The 22,744-nt window shown below is 39.7% G+C and overlaps 2 protein-coding genes across 4 annotated transcripts in view; one reads left to right on the top strand and one right to left on the bottom strand.

The window, feature by feature from the left end:
* Psmd1 (proteasome 26S subunit, non-ATPase 1) overlaps window positions 1-22,744 on the bottom strand; it is a 75,251-nt gene that overhangs the window by 26,709 nt on the left and 25,798 nt on the right. The window contains exon 16 of the mRNA NM_031978.2: window positions 20,777-20,841. Within this exon, the coding sequence (NP_114184.2) occupies window positions 20,777-20,841 (65 nt within the window). The remainder of the gene's footprint in view (window positions 1-20,776; window positions 20,842-22,744) is intronic.
* Window positions 2,385-22,728, top strand: Htr2b (5-hydroxytryptamine receptor 2B). Of its 3 annotated transcripts, none has more exons than XM_087565005.1 (4): window positions 2,385-2,523; window positions 3,392-3,970; window positions 12,825-13,025; window positions 21,902-22,728. In XM_087565005.1, exons 2-4 carry the CDS (start codon window positions 3,622-3,624, stop codon window positions 21,904-21,906), a joined length of 555 nt encoding a protein of 184 aa, XP_087421131.1. In that variant the 5' UTR covers window positions 2,385-2,523; window positions 3,392-3,621; the 3' UTR covers window positions 21,907-22,728. The 3 variants fall into 3 exon arrangements, with proteins under 3 accessions (XP_087421131.1, XP_087421130.1, NP_058946.2); XM_087565004.1 differs by lacking the exon at window positions 21,902-22,728 and adding an exon at window positions 15,210-16,531 and having other exon boundaries at window positions 12,825-13,006; NM_017250.2 differs by lacking the exon at window positions 21,902-22,728 and adding an exon at window positions 15,210-16,430 and having other exon boundaries at window positions 2,423-2,523.

The raw sequence follows: 22,744 nt of genomic DNA, 5'->3' as shown, positions 1-22,744 counted from the left end.
GCTAGTTAGCTAGCTTTAAGATTCTCACTTTCAGACTTTCTCAGAAACTTTTTAGGGGAACTAGTAGCCCACAGAATTTTACAACTTGTCATTCTGTTGCAGCCAGGGTGGGCTATTGCAGTAAAAACTGACTCACAGAAAAAAGTCTATCTAAAATCCTTAAAACCCCACCTACTTTATAATCGGCACTTGAAAGCAGTAGGAATAAGTAAGCTGTCCTGATACTACTCCTGAGCCACGCCCCCGGCCTTTAGTTTCCCTCCTTCCTATTAGTACATAGTCCTCCCTTCCACTCTGCTTTCATGTGAGCGTATACCACACCTTAACCTTGCTGGCCCTTCCATCACCTTTAGCAGAAAACAACTGGAAAGAGGAGAGACTTGGACTTAAGTGTTCTGTTTCTCAAATGGCATTGTTATTTTATGAGACTTAGTAATTATGCCTGGAACACAAGCTCTGGGAAGCTGTTGCAGGGCTCAGTAGCTGACTGCAGTTGAGCAGATATTGGCAGTGAGGGCTGGAAATGCAAAAGCCTAAAAAGAAAACCAACCCTGCCAGTTTTAGTCTAATAACATTCCAGCTCTGACACATTCTTTAAAAAACACAAGTGTTTGGACAAATGAAGCCAGCCTATAATAAACTAGCTTAGGCATTTAATCTCTTTTGAGGAGCACAATGAAGCCATAAGCTCTTTGTAGGTTTGTCAGTGCTTCAGCAGACAGCTCTAGATGGACCAAGGAGCATCTAAGCAGTGATTGCAATGCAGAAACACTGAGAACAAAACTGTTACACAGTAATCTTTGCTCACACATATGTGCATGTAATGATTTAAAGTAACAGTAAATGAAGTCATGATAAAATTGTATAACCATGGGGCTGGAGAGATGATGAAGAGCACTGACTGCTCTTCCAGAGGTCCTGAGTTCAATTCCCAGCAACCACATGGAGGACAACCATCTGTAATGGGGTCCAATGCTCTCTTCTGTTGTGTCTGAAGACAACGACAGTGTCCTCATATATATAAAATAAATCTTTAAAAATTGTATAACCATTTTGCAATTTACAAAGAATCAAGAGATCTCAACATGATTATCAATCAACATCAAACCAAATAAAATGGTAACAAAAATTTAAGAAGAATTTTAGGAAATACAGAGGATGAAATAATAAAGTACAGTACTGAGATGAAATCAACAAAAGGTACTATGAGAAATCAAACAGGAGTGGTGACCCAAAAGGAAGAAGGAAGAAAAAGAAGAAAATAAATAGATCTTGAGGACTGTCCTGAGCTAATGGTTAATGGAAAAGGAAAAGCCATTTTCTTCAGTGTTACAGCCACTGCTGCTGTGCCCACGGTTTGTAAAGAATCTAAAGAAACAACCTGCTGGGAGGCGGATGCAAAGATTCAACCATGAAAGTAGAAGAGGCCTGGCAGGGACGAGGAGAGGGGTGACAAGGAGGAGGACAAGGGAGAGCAAGAGGATGTGAAACAGGATAGAAATGCCTTATGCATATGCATGAAAATGCTTAATAAGAAACACAAATCCCATCAGTTATAGAAAGAAGCAATTAAACTCCGAGAGACCTGTGAGGGCTCTTTTTGGTCTTGTTCTGTTTCTCTGTATAGCACTAGCTATCTCAGGACTGGCTCTGTAGACCAGGGTGGCCTTGAACTCAGAGAGATCTGTCTGCCTCTGCCTCCCAAGTGCTGGGACTAAAGGTGTGCGACACTACTGTCCTGCTGGAGCTTTAATGTTAAGCCAGTTTTACAGTTTAAAGAAAACTTATACATTATTTTTCCGAGAGAGGGCAGAAATACATTTCTACTACACATTACACTCTTTTCCCAATTAAAACTCTATGTGAAAAGAAGTTGCTAATGAACCAGCTCCCAAATTCAGATGCTGTTTAAGAATGAACAGTGACAAAGTTTCTGCCAAATCTATGTATACAAGCAGACACAGATCTTTCTGTGCTCTTCTATACAAGGCTGTGATGTGAGTAAACGCATCGTACTACACAACAAAGACGTAAGGCTGGATGAGAACTGTCTCACTGGTAGAAATTACAACTGTGCAAACTGCTGTACAGCCAGTTGGGGAGAATCTCCATAAATACATATTCCACAATCTCTAGATTTTATCTTCTTTTCTCAAAAGGGAAAAACAGCCTGGGCCTCATCTCAAATAAAAAATACCATCTTATGCTAAAGTAAGTTTCTCCCCTAAATATCAAAGAGAACACACAAGAATATAACTTGAATAAGGGTCATGAACTGGTTGGAACAGGATTAACGAGCGGTTTTATGAATTACAATGAGCGCAGCTATATTCTAATGATGACAGTATCAAAGAGGAAATAACCTCCCTGGCAGGCAGACGGCTGCACAACACATTTGTTTCACTGCTTACAAGTACCAGCCGCTGAGGCTCCGAGAAGTCAGGAGGAGGATCTGTCAGGGGAGGGAGTCCAGCTGAACAGACACAGGACAGCAGGCTTAGGAAAGCCAGAAGCAGACAAGCAGTAAGTATTTAGCAAATTCATATGGAATTAAGGGGTTTTTGTTGTTTCCATTTTAATCTTCAGGAGCTCTGCTTCCACAGTCCTTTCCATCTATTTGGTGGTTTAAAAATTATAAATATGAAGGCAAATTTAATATGGGATTTGTGAGTATAATGAAAAAAATAACATAATCTTCCTCTTAAAAGTGCTTCTCAAGGGAATTGGGAAAAGGGAAACTTAAGAACTTAATAAGAACTGGTTCAAATTTGGCAGAATGATTTGATTACATTTAAAATCTTGTAGAAAGAAGTGATTACTACTAAAAGCAAGTATTTGGCTAGTGATACTTTGTACTACTTTCTCTCCAACTTAAGAAATTATAAAATGAGTTACAAAGAAGCTTTTAAATCAACACCCATCAGACAAATGGTTACAAGTACAGATTCCGGTTCTTAGCTGGTAAATTCTTTACTCAGACCTTAGGTGGGCTTGCCTCTTACTTGGTGGGCCAGTACGTACTGAAACCTTTACTTGCAACTATTTAGAGCTTTGAGTCGCTATTCTGAATGCTTTCTAAAGTTAAGGGGAGAGTTAGTCAAGGGTCAGACGCCGGGGAGTGTGCTATGGGTTCTATTATTAACTATGTGGGCACTGGCTGTGCTGTCACAATGTGTACCATCCTATCAAACAGGAGGGGGTACTAAGCTCTACATAGGAGGGGCACTTAGCTCTAATGGTGTTTACTGATTTTTAGAAACAACCTCCCTGTTTCTAGGGAGAAACTCTGATATTTAAGTTCAAATTCATCTCTTAAAATTATGAAAAAAACCAAAAAAACATGATAAGCTAATTTTTTTTTCTTCCACATCTATTGGTGTCTTTCATCGAGTCTTCTGAAATCTAAGCCTCTAGAAGGACTAGAATCTGGATGTCTTACCTGCAAACATGGACAGATATGTACACAGTCCCATCTTGGAGAACCTGAATCTTTTTAGAAGAAAGAAGGCCACCTTGGCTGGGAGTGTCTGGAGGATACCATGCTTTGCAAAAGCAGATGACCTGCTAGCAACTGACCATGCTGACCACTGTCTGGAACTGGACTGAGTCACAGAAAGGCGAATGGCTTCATCTTATAAAATGTCTGAACAAAGCACAATTTCTGAGCACATTTTGCAGAAAACATGTGATCACCTGATCTTGACTGACCGTTCTGGATTAAAGGCAGAATCAGCAGCAGAGGAAATGAAGCAGACTGCCGAGAACCAGGGGAATACAGTGCACTGGGCAGCTCTCCTGATCTTCGCGGTAATAATCCCCACCATTGGCGGGAACATCCTGGTTATTCTGGCTGTTTCACTGGAGAAAAGGCTGCAGTACGCTACCAACTACTTTCTAATGTCCTTGGCGGTGGCTGATTTGCTGGTTGGATTGTTTGTGATGCCGATTGCTCTCTTAACAATCATGTTTGGTAAGTATTTCCCCTTGTTCCTGCCACTGAACACAACTACTAAAGAAATGGACACTCGCTGACCTTTATTTTGTTTGAAATAAAAGATGGACCTGGATTAAAAACACTGAAGGGAACATTCCTTCATTTTTTTCTATGATTTGTAATAAATGTGAAAGGACATAAAAATAATTTCTTAGGAACATGTTTACCCTTCCTTAGCCATTGTATAAAATCATTAAGTTGGCAATATTTGCAGATTCTGCATTTGTTAGCTAAAAATTATAGTAAGTAAAAAAGTATATTTTTTTAAAAAAATTATTGACTTTAATATAGAATCACTGAATCAGCTAGTCCCAATTAAAATTAGGCATTACTCAAAAAATTCCTATCCTAGCTCTTTGTAACCTGAGTACTTGACATGATGTCTATACATAAGTCATGCTAAGAAAAGTTGTTTAGTTACAAGAGGAAATGGTCTTCCTCAAAATATCTCAAGAGAAGTTAAGTTCCATTTGTTTATATTTTTTATGGGATCTGACCATCTGTGTTCCCAACAAACTTGTAAGTTAATAAAATAAGTGGAACAGACCCTGAGTTACTGTGATAATAAAAATAGTTTGACTTTCAGATCTTTGCTATAATAAAAAAAGACAACAATATTAAAGTAGGCATAGAATTTCTGCTGTGTTACATCATCCCTGGCTATGTGAGGAAACACAAGTGAGTCTGTTGAGAAACTGTGATGGCCCCTGCTTCAAAGTCAGCATTATAAGAACACTTCATCAGTCAATGCTTGGTATAAACTGGTATCCCCCTAATAAATAACTTGTAATTACAGATGATCAGGCCTCTAAGAACTGCACCTATGTGGATAATAAACATGCAAGTTACAGAAGTAAAGTGCACAAATCCAGAACACACTAGCTTATTAAATTTAAAAGTGAAGAAAAAACTGCTATTCCAATTATTTTTATGAGAAACAACAGAGATATCTTAAAGGAAGCACTGTGTCTTCATATGCAGTGGGATGGGGAGGACTGCACAGGAACACTCACCAAGCTTTAAAGCAAACCAAGAGGGGATAAGCAACAGCACACAACTTCCACTGCCTTAGCGCACTCTCTAGTCAGGGGTGTGTTTTTCTTCCCCTTCCCTTCCCTTCGGTAATTCTGTAACCTCCTGAATAGCCTAATGGTGCATGTCAACCATAAAGAGCAAGAAACGACCGCCTAAAACAACCTAAACCTCAAAGACACAGAGTAAGGGTGAGGCACAAAGACCTCACAGGAATAAGATCCCAATTCTCAACTCCACGGCCCTAACTATAGCTCCAAGCATAAAACCATACTCTACGGTGCTCTGCCAGGCATACAGAAAATGCTAAAAATGCTTTATCTTTGTTTTGCTAACACAAGATTAAAAACATTGAATAAAGAATGGAATGAATTTCACAGAAGCGAACTTTAACCTGAAAGCTTAGTTCCTAAATACCAAACATCTGGTTAATGCCAAATTCTGAGCTAGGTATGTAAATCACTGGCTTAGGTTAAAGAATCTTAACAGGAAAGTTTTGCAGTATTCAAGTTAGCTGACAAACGCTTCACAAGGTTCAAGACAGTAGGCATCCCATGAACTGAGAAAAACTGCTTCTATAGAAAAATTGTTGCTTAAGATATTCTTAACAGTAAAAAGCAAAAAAACAAACATTTTAACATAAAATATATAGAACATCTGCATACTTATGTTTTAAATTATAACCCATTTTAAAAGCGTTTCATTCTTCAAATACTTAAAAACAAGTAACATAAAACTTTTGCTACCAGAAATTATGCTGTTCAAAGGAGTTATTAAATGTGACTCAGAACTAACCTGGGAACTAACATCATTGAAAATGTCACAGTATGAACTCATTATTTAAGACATATTCTGAGAGACAGTGCCTGTGGATACAAGCTACCCTTGGAAAGCTGGGCACAGTATATGGGGACCTGACTTCACACAGTAAGATGGTTGAATAGCCTTTCCAGGTGATAGACACTGAGACTTGCTAAACTAACACATTTGCATCAACTTATGATAATTTTTAAAAGTAGCAATACGTAATTTTCTCTAATTGCATGGGAAATCTTCAGAACTTCTGAAGTTTACAGACAAAAGTGTTCTTGGTTATATAATCATAAAAGATTAATTACCATTATAAACAATCTTAGCTATTACAAAGAAGTTCAATTAAATTTAAAGTAACTAAAAACCTTTGTAACAGTTAAGTATTCCAAAAAAAATCAAACTTAAAAACAAAACAAAACATAAGTTAATAATGAAGTACCCTGGTGTTTTTGACTGAGGAATATTTTATTCAAACATTTATTTGTGTAATGTTAATTGACTATTGTCTGAGTTTCTGTTTTATCAATATTGTGACACTCTTGACACACTTTCTGTCATTTCATCTTTTGAAGCACTTGATGTGACTCTTACGGTGTTATTTATTTTTACTGTTTTATCTTTTATTTGTATATACTTTAAAGATTTATTTATTCTATATAAGCACACTGTATCTTCAGACACACCAGAAAAAGACATCAGATCCCATTATAGGTGGTTGTGAACTACTATGTGGTTGTTGAGATTTGAACTCAGGACCTCTAGAAGAGCAGTCAGTACTCTTAACCACTGAGCCATCTCTCCAGTCCTTATCTTTTATTTTAAAAAATCCATGATCATAAAACAATGGCCTCTAACACAAAACCCTAAAAATGCCTACATTAGAAATACTTGGGTAAGGAAGTCCGAGGCAGGAGGACTGCAAACTAGATGCTATCCTGAGAGCCGTACAGCACGACCCAGTCTCAACAAACAAATGAACAAACACTCACCTCCAAACTGCCAGCCATTGGTGAGATAGTGCACAGGGAAGTGGGGAAAGTGTGTGGTTGGGAACCCGAGGCTATGTCTGAGACACACGTGGTGGGAGGAGAAATGACTCCTTCCAGTTGTTCTGACTTTCAACATGTAGCATGGCCCGTGCAATGGCCCAAACACACACCACACACCACACCACACACACACACACACACACACACACACACACACACACACACACACACACACAGACAGACACACACACACAACAAAATAAGTGGAATAAAAACTAAGAAAACTGGAGTTGGAAGGGTGAGTGAGTTAAGAGCACTGACTGCTCTTCCAGAGGTTCTGAGTTCAATTCCCAGCAACCACATGGTGGCTCACAACCATCTGTAATGAGATCTGATGCCCTTTTCTGGTGTGTGTCTGAAGACAGCTACAGTGTACTCATATACATAAAAGAAATAAACAATTCTTTTTAAAAAATTAACAAAACTAAAGTGACAACTGAAAGAAAAACAAAAAAGGAAGTCAGGAAGGAATGAAGGTAGGGAGACAGGGAAAGAGACAATATTTGAGTAGGAAACAGAGAATGTCTTCAATTTTTCTTTATCAAATACATTATTGAAAATGTGAAGGCAAAATATATAACATTTGATTGTGCATTGATTGTTTTTGGTTTGGTTTTTCAAGACAAGGTTTCTCTGTATAGACCCAGCTGTCCTGAGTCTCTCTCCTTGTAGACCAGGCCTCCTCTTCCTCCTGAGTGCTGGGATTAAAGGTGTGAATCATTGCAACCACTGGGGCTCTTTTGTAACAAACTTTTTTTTTTTTTTTTTTTAAATTTATATAAGTACACTGTAGCTGTCTTCAGACACACCAGAAGAGGGCATCAGATCCCATTACAGATGGTTGTGAGCCACCATGTGGTTGCAGGGAATTGAACTCAGAACTTCTCTGGAAGAGCAGTCAGTCTCTTAACCGCTGAGCCTTCTCTCCAGACCCATTGTAACGAAGTTTAATCCATGCTCCATGAGCCAAAGTGTGATGCAGTTCCCCAAAAGCAGGGGAACAAACAGTGCATTAAAAATTGTTGGGAGATGGACTTGGAAAGACTATCCAATTCTGAAATAGGAGAACAAAGCGATGAGCATTTTTCTGGAAAGTGGGAATTCAAAGAGCCAAGAAAAATTTTCCTATGCTCTAAATAGCTGAAAACATGTAAAACACTATTATATTAGCCAGAAGACCCCATACGTTCAGAGGAAAGGAAAACACGCATGCACGCACGCACGCAGGCACTGAAACCCCACAAACAAAAAAAATATACACCAACCAACCAGTACAGAAGCTTTCTAAGAATCTAAGCTCTGAACCATATTATCACTTTCTGAAATCTAAAAAAGCACTAGAATTTTTTAAAAAGCTATTCAGGGCTGTCCCACAATAGCTAATTTCCTAAACTGTGTACCTCTGTGAACCCTGTAGGCATAGTCTTTTGGAAAGCTTTTCCAAACAATCTTTAACTACTTAAAATAAGGGAGATATTTTATGACTCAGATTTATAGACTGAGCTATACATCATAGCATCAGCTAATTATTCTTTCATACACTAAATACCTGCCTAAAGGGCAAGCATATGTCAGATGCAGTGAATCTCACCAAAGCAAGAGGCTTCTGGTTAAAAAAAAAAAAAATCAGATTTCTACAATTAATAAAAAGAAATAATTTAGAAATAACATATTCTTCCTCCAAGCAAAAGCATGGGTACAACCCAATCACAGTGCACATAAGTTACACTGTTATTCCTCCGTGGAATAAAGAAGAGCAGTAAGAACCAACTTTATGTTCTCTCCTCTCCCAGCACAGGCTAACGTTTAAGTAGCTGCACTCTATTCTTGCCGTACTTGGGCAGTGAGAGCCTGGTTCTGCTCGGGTGATCTGGCTTATTTCTGAACATGTGTCTTCACTGCTGGTTTGGTTAATCAGCTACTGTTGAAATAACAACAACAACTGTCATTTGAAAGTACTTTCTCTGTGCCACCCTGTTTCAAATACCTACACAGACTGTTTTACTGTATTTCAAACCTATAAATATACTACGGTAGCAAGCTTATACGACAGGTAATGCTGGCAGCATGATAGTCAGGCTCTACCCCAGGTTAGCTAGCCGGTCTGAGATGACAGAATGCATAGCAGCAATGTGTGAACCCAGAGGACTGAGCCTGGAATTCACATGCTTGGCCTCCATGACTCTACTCCACTTCTCAAACACACGTGTTAATCCAACAACCCCAACTATCATATTAGCATATGGGACTAACAAGAAAGCCTATAGAATTTTGGGGGTGATGAGGCAGAACCCAGTAATTTTTAAATTAAAGATATATTCCACATTATGTGGTAGAATATTTAGGTCTCAGCTAGTACTTGTACAATCCTTGAGGTGAATGACTGATCTATTTTCTGAAGAAGGTACTAGAGTTGCTGGACCTTGCTGGGAGGCAAGCAGAGGCAGTCGAGTGACTCCTCTCAGGCCCGCTGTGTTTCGCACTGAGAAAAGTACTATTAGCAGTTGAACAAACTGTCTACAAACTAATACTTGTTTTGCTCCTATGACATTTAACCTACAATTATTTGGGTTCCCATAAAAATACCAACTATTCCAATATTACTTTTACTAGCTTTAGTTCAAAGACAGTAAAGGAATAAAGTTAAAAATGGAGTTTGTAGGTTGGAGTATAGCCTGCTTAGTCATGGGGCTCTGGTTCAAGTTAGGATGGTGCCAGTAGGTAGGTAGGTAGGTACAGGGTAGGTGGAATTGTTTTTTCAGGAAAATTTTATGTGAAAGTTGAAGAAAAGTAGTTATTAATTTAGTCTATGTACCTGATTAACTTCTCTTATACATTTTCTAAGCTTAAATCTTTGCTGTTTAAATTTCTATAAATTTAATTAATATCCAATTCAAGTTCTGCTGAAAATAGGTGGAACAAACCGTATTCCCACAGTAACTGTAATTATAAATCACGTCTGATGCATCCTGTGTGCTCCATGGTGCCGCACTATGATGACATCCCTGGTCCCTCTCATACTTTCCTAAGTTGCTGACTTGTTTGGGAGACCAGGTGTTGACGCACTGTCAAGGCCGGCTTTTCCTCACTGTGTGGACTACAAACAGATGCCACCGTGCCTGTAGTTCCCTTCCTGCTCTCTACCAGCAATTCAGATTTTATTATTTTTTTTTAAAGCTTTACTTTATGTATATAAGTACACTGTAGCTATCTTCAGACACACCAGAAGAGGGCATTGGATCCCATTATGGATGGTTGTGAGCCACCATGTGGTTGTTGGGAAATGAACTCAGGACCTTTGGAAGAGCATCCAGTGCTCTTAAAGGCTGAGCCATCTCTCCAGCCCCAGATTTTTTTCTTAATCCTATTTTAATATGTGTGTATTTTGCCGACATGTGGATCTATGCACTGTGGGTGCCTGGTACTTGTGGAGGTTAGAAAAAGGTGTCAGGGGGGCTGGAGAGATGGCTCAGCGGTTAAGAGCACCCGACTGCTCTTTCAGAGGTCATGAGTTCAATTCCCAGCAACCACATGGTGGCTCACAACCATCTGTAAAGAGATCTGATGCCCTCTTCTGGTGTATCTGAAGACACCTACAGTGTACTTATATATAATAAATAAATAAATCTTAAAAAAAAAAAAAAAAAAAAAGAAAAAGGTGTCAGGGGCTGGAGAGATGGCTCAGTGGTTAAGAGCACCGACTGCTCTTCCAGAGGTCCTGAGTTCAATTCCCAGCAACCACATGGTGGCTCACAACCATCCGTAATGGGATCTGATGTCCCCTTCTGGTGTGTCTGAAGACAGCTACAGTGTACTCATATACAAAATAAATAAATAAATCTTTAAAGAAAAAGGTGTCAGATCTCCAGATTGATGGCTACAGACAGTTGTGAGCTGCCATATGGGTGCTGGGAATCAAACTCAGGGCCTTTGGAAGAGCATCCAGGCTCTTAACCACTGAACCATCTCTCCAGCTCCCCTTCTTGCTTCTAACAAAAGATTTTTATTAATTTAGTGTCACTATATTGCCTTTGTAAACGTATATGCATTAGTATTTCACAAGGTAGAATCTTAAAGATCTATCTCTCGTATCTCATACATTCTTGTTCTTAAAATTCTTTATCACTGTCAGATATTTCTGATTAAAATATGATTTTCACTAATTTTTTTTTTTTTTGGTTCTTTTTTTCGGAGCTGGGGACCGAACCCAGGGCCTTGCGCTTCCTAGGTAAGCGCTCTACCATTGAGCTAAATCCCCAGCCCCGATTTTCACTAATTTTAATTCTCACTTCTGCTCCAAAATTAAGTGTTCATAAATCTATTAACTCTGTTGAAAAATAAGTCTAACAAGGCTTCACAGGCCTAATTAAATCAGTACTAGAAAGCTTTCCTTTTTAGTCTATAATGAGGAATATCATGGGTCAAAGAGTCAAATTCCAAAGACATATACTTCTTATATGTTTTCTCTGTGGCTTCCTGCTCACGGCTATAAGATTTATGGTTAGAATTTTCCAGACCTTAACTTTCAAATGAAGAATACATGATTAAGAACAGCTAAACAGGAAAGTTTAAATTCGTAGCAAAGTATTTTAAAAGTTCTACAGAGACTGTGTGCACTTAAGAATAAAATACCACAGCCAGATGAGGCAAAAGGGTCACATATTTTAAGCCAGCTTGAGTCTATGGCGATATTGCAAACAAAACAACCCAAGAAACTCCTCAACAACAACAACAACAACAACAACAACAACAACAACAACAACAACAGAATTTCAAGCGGTAATATCAGTAGCAGAAACCCTGCCTAGCATACTGGCTTCCCTCTCTAGCAACACACATGTTCCTGAGTGTTTTCATTTTTGATGCAGGGTCTTGCTATGTTGTCCAGGTTAGATTTGGGTGCAGGGTTAAGTGACCCTTCCATGTCAGCCTCCACAGCAGCTGGGACTATAGGGACTCTAGGAGCTCTAGGGATTACCTCATCCGATAGCTCAGACACGAGTATTTTCCTATTTCCTCTCAGAGCCCAGGATATAGGTTTGGCTTCCCCTTAGTTTCCATGGTGACACTCTCCTATCAGTGATTCTTCTCATCCTTCCACTCTTTGCCTTTAATGTTAGGTGGTTAGAGAATGCACTGTCAGTTCTGACTAGAGTCACTTTCCACTGCTGACAGAAAACTGGATGCTCCAGCTAGGAAACTTCAATTACATAGGTTTTCACCATCTACAGGTCTCTCATGAGTTCCTTGTGTGTGCATCTGTGTGGTGGTCAGAGGTTGACGTCAGGTGTCTTCCTCACTCTCTTTCCATCTTACTTTTTGAGGAAAGGGTTTCTTTACTGAGCCCAGACCTCAGTGATTTGACCAGGCTGGGTAGTCAGCAGATCCCAGGCACTGTACTAGTACAGATCCCTAGTACTGGGAGGACCATCACATCACAGCTGGCTTTGTATATGGGTTTGGAGATCTGAACTCAGATACTCATGCTTGCATGGAAGCACTTCACCATCAAGCTTCCCCAGCTTCTGACTGTTCCTACCCATGAGACATTCTGAGTGTCTACCTCATACCAGGAAACCCAGGGATAGTTTGGGGTATTTTCTACAAAATCTCATCATACAGATCATGTAGGGATGTGGGTCACTGCATTTTTCACACATATGTAATCAGAGCCTGCTTTCTCCATCAGTGACCCAGATGATATCCTCCCCATTCACTACTCACGGTCAGAGCACACAAAGTTCTATAGAATGTTTTCAATTAAGATTTCAATTTTGATAACTGCCCTCCTCCATAAACATAGTCAAAGACTTAATTACATTTGAACTGACTCATTTGCAACATCAATGACATCTCAAGGGTCATTTAAAAAGGATTAGGGAAAAAAGATTAAACTGAAAATTGCCATTCTACAAGCAAATGTTTTTTTCTTCCAGAGGCTACATGGCCCCTCCCACTGGCCCTGTGTCCTGCCTGGTTATTCCTTGATGTTCTCTTTTCAACTGCCTCCATCATGCATCTCTGTGCCATTTCCCTGGATCGCTATATAGCCATCAAAAAGCCAATTCAGGCCAATCAGTGCAATTCCCGGACTACTGCATTCGTCAAGATTACGGTGGTATGGTTAATTTCAATAGGTATGTGGGGAATGCCGGAGGTATGGGTAGAGTGTCTAGCCTCTATTTCTATGTGGCTAGAATGCCAGGTCTGGTACCTAGGAAAACCCAGAGGTCAAAGCAATCCACTGATATCCAGATATTTTACATCATATTTACTGTGCAGCTTCTGAACTATGCCAGCAGTAAAATCTATATCAGGAGAAAGCCCATGTCTTCATAATAAACCCATGTTTACTGAGCTACCATCCCACTTTAATTTTGATATTCAGGAAGTTTAATCCTCAAGGTGCTGATATTTGCCAATAAATGGTCAAAGTCTAACTAGCATGAGGAATGTAGCCCCCAAGGTAAAGCAGCAAAAATGAAATGCATCGTAAATCACATCTGACAGCACAAACAAGAGAGGAGGAAAAAGCCAACCTTGACAAATTTTGTATGCAGGGAGCAAAGACCATAAATTTACCCAGTAAGTTGAGTTTCCATATGTACAGATTAAAGCAGTTAAATATCTTCTTTAGTGTCTTAACTGTCAATAGATGTTAAGCCAATGTTTAGAAATGATTTCTAGGGGCTGGGGATTTAGCTCAGTGGTAGAGCGCTTACCTAGGAAGCGCAAGGCCCTGGGTTCGGTCCCCAGCTCCGAAAAAAAGAACCAAAAAAAAAAAAAAAAAAAAAAAAAGAAATGATTTCTAGAAAGAAATCAATTTCCTTTAATCCATTCTGTTTCTGAGCTCATCGTTTTGTTTTTTAGAGATCAGCATTTATTCTGTGTATGGTGCTTTGCCTGCACATATGTGTGTGCACCTTGTATATGCCTGTGTCTGAGGAGGGTAGATGAGGGCACTGGAGTTTCAGCTGGCTATGAGCTACTTGTCAGTCTGTTTTCATCATTAACACTCAAAGATAGGGTACCTCAAATGAGCGCGGCACTCATTCAAAGCTCTCCTGAGTTAGTACCAGAAAAAGAGGCTCACAGATTTGTAACACATGAACTGGGATTTACTGCTTCCCAGTGGAAAGAACATTTTTTTGAAGAAGAAAACAAGAGTCCTGAAGTGCTAAAAGAGGAGGAAAAAAACCCTATTGCTTACTTCTCTCTAATCACTGTAAATATGTGCTCAATAAAGCAAGAAAGATACTGAAATTACCCCCACATCGCTGAAACACTGGCTCTAGAGCCCAAGCAGTTTTGAAAAACCCAGGAGTAAAGTTGAGGCATGTTGCTACCCTGGCACGGGAAGAAGGAAACATCCATTCAGGATACAGAGACTTGTATGTCAAACAGCAGATGATCAGAATGGGAAAGAGCAAGGTAGGTCAGGGGTCAGCAGACTTCCTAAAAGAGCAGGAATATGTGATAGTTTGTCAGCTAGAACTTATCTAAACGAAAGCTGGGTGACATGACTCCATAAACATCAAATTTTTATTAAGCATCTACAATGTGCAAGCTTATAAGAATATATGCACAAAAGCCAGGTGTTGGCAGGACACATCTTTAATCCCAGCCCTTGGGAGGCAGAGGCAGGCGAATCTCTGAGTCTGAGTCCAGCTAGGTCTACAGAGAGAGTTCTAGGGTGGCCAGGGCTACACAGAGAAACCCTGTCTTGAAAAAAAAAAAAAAACCCCAAAATACCCCAAAAAGAATAAAAAAGATTACATGGAAAAGAAAGGAAAAGGGCTGACAAGATGGCTCAGCAGTTATGTCCCATCAAGTGAATACTTGTGGTGTCGGGCTGCAGACCTAATGTGCTGCTGCAGGGGAATAAAAGAAAGGTGAGCACCACCACAGCCGGCTTAGGCAGCAACTTTTAAAGAAAGAGCATTTTGTTTTCTCTAAAAAGTTAGGATTACAAGACACTCATAATACCAAAAGATAAAATTCTTAGGTGAGACTGTACAACCTCAGAGATAACTGATAGACAGATACCGTCTGAAAACTAAGACAGAGTCTCCAAATCCTCTGTAAATTAGCCACTCTGGATATCAGCCTTGTCTAAATTCTTTTCCAATATGGAAAATAGCACATTTGCTCAGTTAGATTCCATTTGTCAAGGATCTGTTGATAAATCCCGAACAGATCGAAGGAACTGAGGAACTGATGTCTCAGGAATTACAGAGCACTCATTGGCATAAAGTTACTGTGTTACTCTCAGAACAACAGGTCCCGAGATGACTCAATTCGTCTTACTTGGTCTTCCCTAGGCATCGCCATCCCAGTCCCTATTAAAGGAATAGAGGCTGATGTGGTCAACGCACACAACATCACCTGTGAGCTGACAAAGGACCGCTTTGGCAGTTTCATGCTCTTTGGGTCACTGGCTGCTTTCTTTGCACCTCTCACCATCATGATAGTCACCTACTTTCTCACCATTCACGCTTTGCGGAAGAAAGCTTACTTGGTCAGAAACAGGCCACCTCAACGCCTAACACGGTGGACTGTGTCCACAGTTCTCCAAAGGGAAGACTCATCCTTTTCATCACCAGAAAAGATGGCGATGCTGGATGGCTCTCACAAGGATAAAATTCTACCTAACTCAATTGATGAGACACTGATGAGAAGAATGTCCTCAGCAGGAAAAAAACCAGCCCAGACCATTTCTAATGAACAGAGAGCCTCAAAGGTCCTTGGAATTGTGTTTCTCTTCTTTCTGCTTATGTGGTGCCCCTTTTTCATTACAAACGTAACTTTAGCTCTGTGTGATTCCTGCAACCAGACTACTCTCAAAACACTCCTGCAGATATTTGTGTGGGTAGGCTACGTTTCCTCGGGAGTGAATCCTTTGATCTATACCCTCTTCAATAAGACATTTCGGGAAGCATTTGGCAGGTACATCACCTGCAATTACCAGGCCACAAAGTCAGTAAAAGTGCTTAGAAAGTGTTCTAGTACACTCTATTTTGGGAATTCAATGGTAGAAAACTCTAAATTTTTCACAAAACATGGAATTCGAAATGGGATCAACCCTGCCATGTACCAGAGCCCAGTAAGGCTCCGAAGTTCAACCATTCAGTCTTCATCCATCATTCTCCTCAATACATTTCTCACTGAAAACGATGGTGACAAAGTAGAAGACCAAGTCAGCTACATATAGTGGAATGGGGCAGCCCTCATCTGACTGAGGGAGGGGATGAGGAGGACGCAAGCAAACCAAGGAAAAGGCAAGAGTGAAGCACTAAGGTTGTCCAGTTTCCTTATCTAAACAAACTCAACGCACGGGTATAGTAGTTCCGTATGGCTACAAACAAAAGCATTCCCTACTCTGGTATTCAAATGGAACAAAATTAAATAAGTGGATATACTTCAGTCTTTAAAAAGAAAAGAAGGGGTTGGGGATTTAGCTCAGTGGTAGAGAGTTTGCCTAGTAAGTGCAAGGCCCTGGGTTCGGTTCTCAGCTCCAGAAAAAAAGAAAATAAAAAAAAAAATAAATAAAAAAATAAAAAGAAAAGAATGTCAAAAAATTTTTAAGTTCCTAATTGTGTGTAAAGTTGTGCTAAGAAAGAAATAAAACGAAACAAAAACGTTAACTCTCTATGTTTTTAAAAGCACAATGCACAAACAACAATGACAGGACCAAGAGGCCAAAGCCAAGACTACAACAACCAGGCTCGGGATGGTTCGGTGCTCACCATGCAGCAGTGAGGACCTGATGTGGTCCGCTGCACCCACATAAGAGCTGGATGCAGTGCTGCCTGTCTGTGATCCCAGTGCAGGGGAGGCAGAGACAGGAGGATCCCTGAGCTTGGTGGTCAGCTCGTCCTGCTGATCCAGTAAGCTCCAGATTCAGTGAGACACCCCCACAATGCAAAACTCAGAAAAATCTGCTGCATACTGAATACACATGTAAAATCCTAAAACCAAATCAAACAACAAAAAACCCAATGATCATATCTGGCTGTAAGGGAAGAATGACTTTAGTGGTGATATAATTAAATGTAGGCATACTTTTCCTGTCAGGAAGCTATGTTGACAGAAGGGATGGGGAGGACAGCATTTAGATGCAGGCAATTGTAACAGAACTTTTGTTAACAGACATTTGATGAGCAGAGGCAGGTCCACTGGAAGAGGTGGAGGAGAAAGCAAACAAAATTGTCCTTGGGCTCTTGAACTGAGTTATGTTCCTTAAAGGTATGAATCAACATGATAAAATGGGAACTATGGAACCTCAGTCCAGAGACCTAAACAGTATGAGATCTCATAAACCCATGTTACCTCTCCCTGTATTTACCCAATAACGTGGTTGAACTTCTGGAACAAAATTGTTCATTTACTGTTTGTTATTTCATCTTGCACTGATACAGGTGGGAATGAGTCCAACTGGATAGCTGACTAATTTAGAAATGATATTCAGTTTAACCTCACCTTAGTCTTTGCACCTACATTTTGTGCAATTCTTAACAGGGATCAGTAAATGGTAGTCAGTTCTACTGACTGCTGACATATCTGTTCAATGCTAGTCATACAAATGGTAAACATACTGAGGCTGGAGGAAGTGGCAACAAAGACAAGCCTTAGCTTTCAAGCGGACCCGAACTTATATTTCATCCACCTGCTCTGTCACTGAGCCTTTCTAGGTAATTGAGTTTAGGATGATTATCTTATGAAATGTATGAGCTAGGGAAAATCTTGGTATAAGTGAATCAGACATATATTCCTCTAGTGGTAGAATCTTTTCCTAAAACCTGGATGTAATGCACAGATCCCCAACATGTTACATATATGCACTGGCTCTGTATCGTCTGCCACTCAAAGTATATCTCATTTAATTCATTTATCATTAAAGCATTAAGTATTTCCCCCTAGTGGTTTCAATGCTTTCAATAGCATAAAGATGTGTTTAGTTAAAAAAAAAATAAAATAATTTATACTATCCCACCCCCAAAAAAGAATAAAACAAAAGCCAGACACAGAAAAAATTATTCTTCTTTGGTTTGAGGTTGCAATCTGATGAGTCTGTCATATGTTAAGATTTATATTTTTGTCACAGCAAATTATTTTTCTCCCTTTCTGATGCTATAGATCAATCCAGAGCCTAATGAATGCCAAGACAAGTGTCCTATAACTGAGCCCCTCACTATCCCTAAGGAGACTTGTCAGACACCACACTGATAATATTCAAAGCTCTATACTATACTTTATGGACCAGGAAACACGTACATAAGCTCTAAACATATAATTACCAGGAATACTGCCAAAGTGCTACCCAACATGCTCAATACTGTTCACAGATTCCTATTACCACTCAAATATATGCACGCCTACAAAAATAATACTAGAACCTATGAACTAGCTCCACTATTACTGAAAAAGAATCCTCCTTGTCTATAGCTAATGAGATCGTTCTAGCATTCCCAGAATCGTCTACTGACTGAAAATATAACATAAATATCAACCATTTGTGAAAAGGAACAATATAGTTTCAAACTTTTACCACTATTTATTACAATATTTATAATTTCTATTTTATGACTTCTTTAAAGAAATCTATAATTTGATGGGGCCAGAAAGATTACTCAGTGATTAGGAGTACTAGGTGTTCTTATAGGTTTTTAACTCTAGTTCCAAGGGATCTGAGGGTGGCAACAAAGTGGTGTGCAGAAACACATGTGGGCAAAACACCATGCACATTAAAAGAAGAAAGGGACATCTTGATACCTGTAGCCATGGTTGGCCTTAAACTTATGATCTTCCTGAGGATGGGATTACAGGCATGTACTGCCAAGATGCCTGTCTACTCTTTTAAACCTGTGTTTTGTTTATGGTTTTTGTCTTCTGATAGCACTGGGGATCAAATTCAGGGTCTTGCGGATTGTAGTAAGTTGCTCTAGCATTGAGCTACATCCCAAGGCCTATTTTTATTACTGATCATAACCATTATAAAGAAATGAACAGCCTACAGATCTGGAGAAAGAATAAAAATAATACAACTGCATGATCTAGCTTGTGAATAAAGAGAATTGTTCAGATAAGTATTTTACACAAAGATAATTTCATTTAAGAAAAAAATGAATGTTTTTGATATTTATCAAAAATATTTTTAAAAAATTCTTTAGACATGGTATAAGCTAAATGACTGTAGAGTGCTCTCTAGAGACCAGAGTCACCAGAGCTCATGCCTGTAGTCCTAGTACTTGGGAGGCTGAGGCAGCATGGGGATGAGTTTAAAGCCATCTTGCACTACACAATCATAATGAGTTATAAGCCAGCCTGCAGCAAGAACCTGACTCAGAAACCAAAATGTGATTCTAGTGGGAAAAATGGAAAAGACAAAATGGAGGATTCTGGAAGGCTGGCTCAGCAGTTAAGAGCATTTGGTGCTTTGCAGAAGACTCAGGTTCCATTTTCAGCGACCACAGCAGTCGCTCATAACTGCCTGTAACTACAGTTCCAGGGGATCTGATGCCTGTTTCTGGCCTCTGTGGGCCCTGCATACATCATGATGCACATACATACGTGTAGGTAAAAGACTTATACACATAAAAATTAAAAAAAAAAACAAAAAACAAAAACAAATAGATCACAAGCTTGAAAGCAAATGTCATGAGAAAACACAAGAATTTAGACACCAGGACACATACTTCTCAAGTGTTAAGGGCAACATGGAAGTTTGAGAACAACCATATTCTGTTAGAGCCTCTTCAAGAAGATACAGCTCTGACAGAAGCACATGGCAGGGAAAGAGATTTATCTGCCACCAGACTGTCTGGAGTCGGAGGCGCATCATGCAGCTCCACAGTAATGGGAAGTTTGCTAACTATTATGAAATTTGATAGCCTTAGCTTAAAAATGTATACGCACTATGGACCAATAGCATGGCTCAGTAGGTAAAGGCACTTTAATGCCAAGCCTGATGACTTGAGTTTGAACTCTGGCAACCTACATGGTGCAGGGAGAATGACTCCCGTAAGTTTTTCTCTCAGCACCACACGTGCACTGTGGTACATACATGTCTACAGATAAAAGTAAGTGTAACAAAACATTTAAAAAGAGTACTGGGGTTGGGGATTTAGCTCAGTGGTAGAGCGCTTGCCTACCAAGCGCAAGGCCCTGGGTTCCGTCCCCAGCTCCGGGGAAAAAAAAAAAAAAAAAAAAAAAAGAGTACTTATTGATTTCTAAGTTCCTTTCACCTTTAAAAATAATAAATGGAGAAAATGCATTAAAGTAAAACTTAGAGAACTTGTTTAACTCTAGTCACTTAAAGTACTTGACCACGTTTAACTTTCCTCATCTACAAAGAAGTCTTACCAAGATAGTCGCTCAGTACTTCCTAGCCCTACATCTTCAACAACGTATTTTAGAAAACAACTCGAAGGCCCCTCAGTGGAACAACTGTCACATGCAGGGTATACACATGCATCCTCAGCTACTTAGGAAGCTGAGGCAGGAGAATCACTTGAGCCCAAGTTCAGGACCAGCCTGGCTAACACTGGCAAGCACAGAACTCATCTGACTCACTTGCACCATCTGAAGATCAGAGTATGAAGAGTTTAATGAAAGATGGCTCACAGGGGACATCTGCTGCTGAAACTGGGGATTTACATGTATGAACCACAGGAAATACGTGGGCAAAAAATTAAAACAAGCACATAGATAGTAAGGAAAACTGAACAGAAAAAACATTATTTTACTTCTCAACCCACAATATTGTTCAGACACACAGAACTAACTAACTAACCCTATTGTCCTCACCCTGGGCTTAGACATGGTCAAGCATTTTAGTTTCTATTTAAGAATTGGAAGACAAACAGAATCTGCAGTTAGAAATTATTACCTGAACAAAATGAAGCCAAGAGACTCTACTGCTGCTCTTCTGACATCATCGTTGACATCACTTACCTAGGGGAAAGTTAAAGTGATTATAACACACATTCCATTAATAAACTGATACAAACTCCCCATCATTAAATATAAATTAGGCCTTGATAGTATTTCTTCATTAAGTCTTTCTCTTTACTATGTATATCAAAATTATTATAAAGCTTAAGTATAACAGTAAATAAATTTAGGAAATAATGACACATGTAGGCTTTAGAAAGTCTCTCCTGGCACACCATTAATCTCAGCACAGGAAACAGAGGGGGTGCGTCTCTGTGAGCTTGAGGTAACATTATCTACAGATGACATTCAAGACTAGCGACTAGAGATCCTGTCTCAGAAAATAAAAATAAAAACAACAAAACCCCCCTTTCCTTAACTTAAAAAAACAAAAACCAAAATCTTAGAATTCCACTTTGAAGTTCTTAGATGCCTTTCTAGCATGGTGAAGTTTAAGGTTCAGAGCTACTTAGGAATAATTCAGCTGCATCATAGCTTTTGAGTTATAAGGAACACTCATGCATTTCTTCAATGTTGTTTCCATACAATATACTCTAATAGGAAGCAAAATATAAATGTTTACACTATAAGTCATACTATGTTGACTGTGGTAGTTTGAGTGAAAATGGCCCCCATAGGTTCACAGGGCGTGGCATTATTGGAAAGTGTGGCCTTGTTGGAATAGGTGTGGCCTTGTTAGAGGAAGGATGTCACTGGGGATGGGCTTTGAGTCATCCAGGCCAGGGCCAGTGTCACTCTTTTCTTGATGTTGCCTGCAGAAGACTCTCAGCTACCTCTCTAGCACCATGTCCTCCTGAGTGCTGTCATGCTCCCTGCCACGACGATACTGGACAGAACCTCTGAAACTGTGAGCCAGCCCCAATGAAATGTTGTCCTTTATAAGAGTTACCATGGTCATGGTGTCTGTTCACAGCAGTAAAACCCTAACTAAGACACTGACCAAGCACAAACTCTAATCAATAATGTGAGACAAGAGTGTCTTTTGAAAGAAGAGGTAAGTATCAATTTTAACTCTTTCTGCACTGGAAGTGATGTCATTTTTCCTTCTCCCATTGTCTAGAATGAAAACTACTTGAACTCACAACATTATTCTTAATAAACTACAAGATCAAGAAGACTGGAAAAGCCTGCTGGAAAGCATGGGTATCAGATTTTTCTGTGTAGAAGACCTCTTGAAATCCATCATGTTCCCATTAGTGGTACTAAAGCTAATCTCACTGGCTAGAAAAAGTGGTTTCTTGATGATCTTTAGATCTGCCTATCTTATGATAACCAAATATTCTCATCTAATCTTGTCTCTTACAAATGAGAATGCCCCTTGGGGTAGTTGTAGAAACTACACTTGATTGGTTTTGAAGACTATGCATGCTGACACAGTACTGTTCTATTTCATTCTAAAAACTGAGTGCTGAATTATGGATTATTGTGTCCAATGAACTGGAATCTGAAATTGAGACCACTGATGATGGTATATATGATAGTCATATATATAGTGTACCTAACCTACACCTCTTTGCAGTGGTTTGAATAAGTATGCCCCCACAGACTCATGTGTTTGAATGCTTCGCCCATAGGGAGTGGCACTCCCAGGAGGTGTGGCCTTGTTGGAAGAAGTGTGCCACAGTAGGAGGTGGGCTTGGGGTTGTCTGATGCTCAAGCTATGCCAGTGTGGTAGTCTCTCCTTGCTGCCTGCAGATCAAGATGTAGAACTTCAACTCTGAGCTCTATCTCTAGCACCAGGCTAGCCTGCACGCTGCCATGCTTCCCACCATAATGACAATGGACTAAACCTCTGAAACTGTAAGCCAGCTCCAATTAAATATTGTCCTTTATAAGAGTTGCCTTGGTCATGATGTCCCTTCACAGCAATAAAACCCTAAGACACCTCTGCTGTCCACCTTCC

The sequence above is a fragment of the Rattus norvegicus genome, chromosome 9 (assembly GCF_021556685.1).
Source record: "Rattus norvegicus strain SHRSP/BbbUtx chromosome 9, alternate assembly SHRSP_T2T, whole genome shotgun sequence".
Lineage (NCBI taxonomy): Eukaryota > Metazoa > Chordata > Mammalia > Rodentia > Muridae > Rattus > Rattus norvegicus.
The sequence above is the reverse complement of the archived record's forward strand: the minus strand, read 5'-3'. Positions and strand labels throughout refer to the sequence as shown.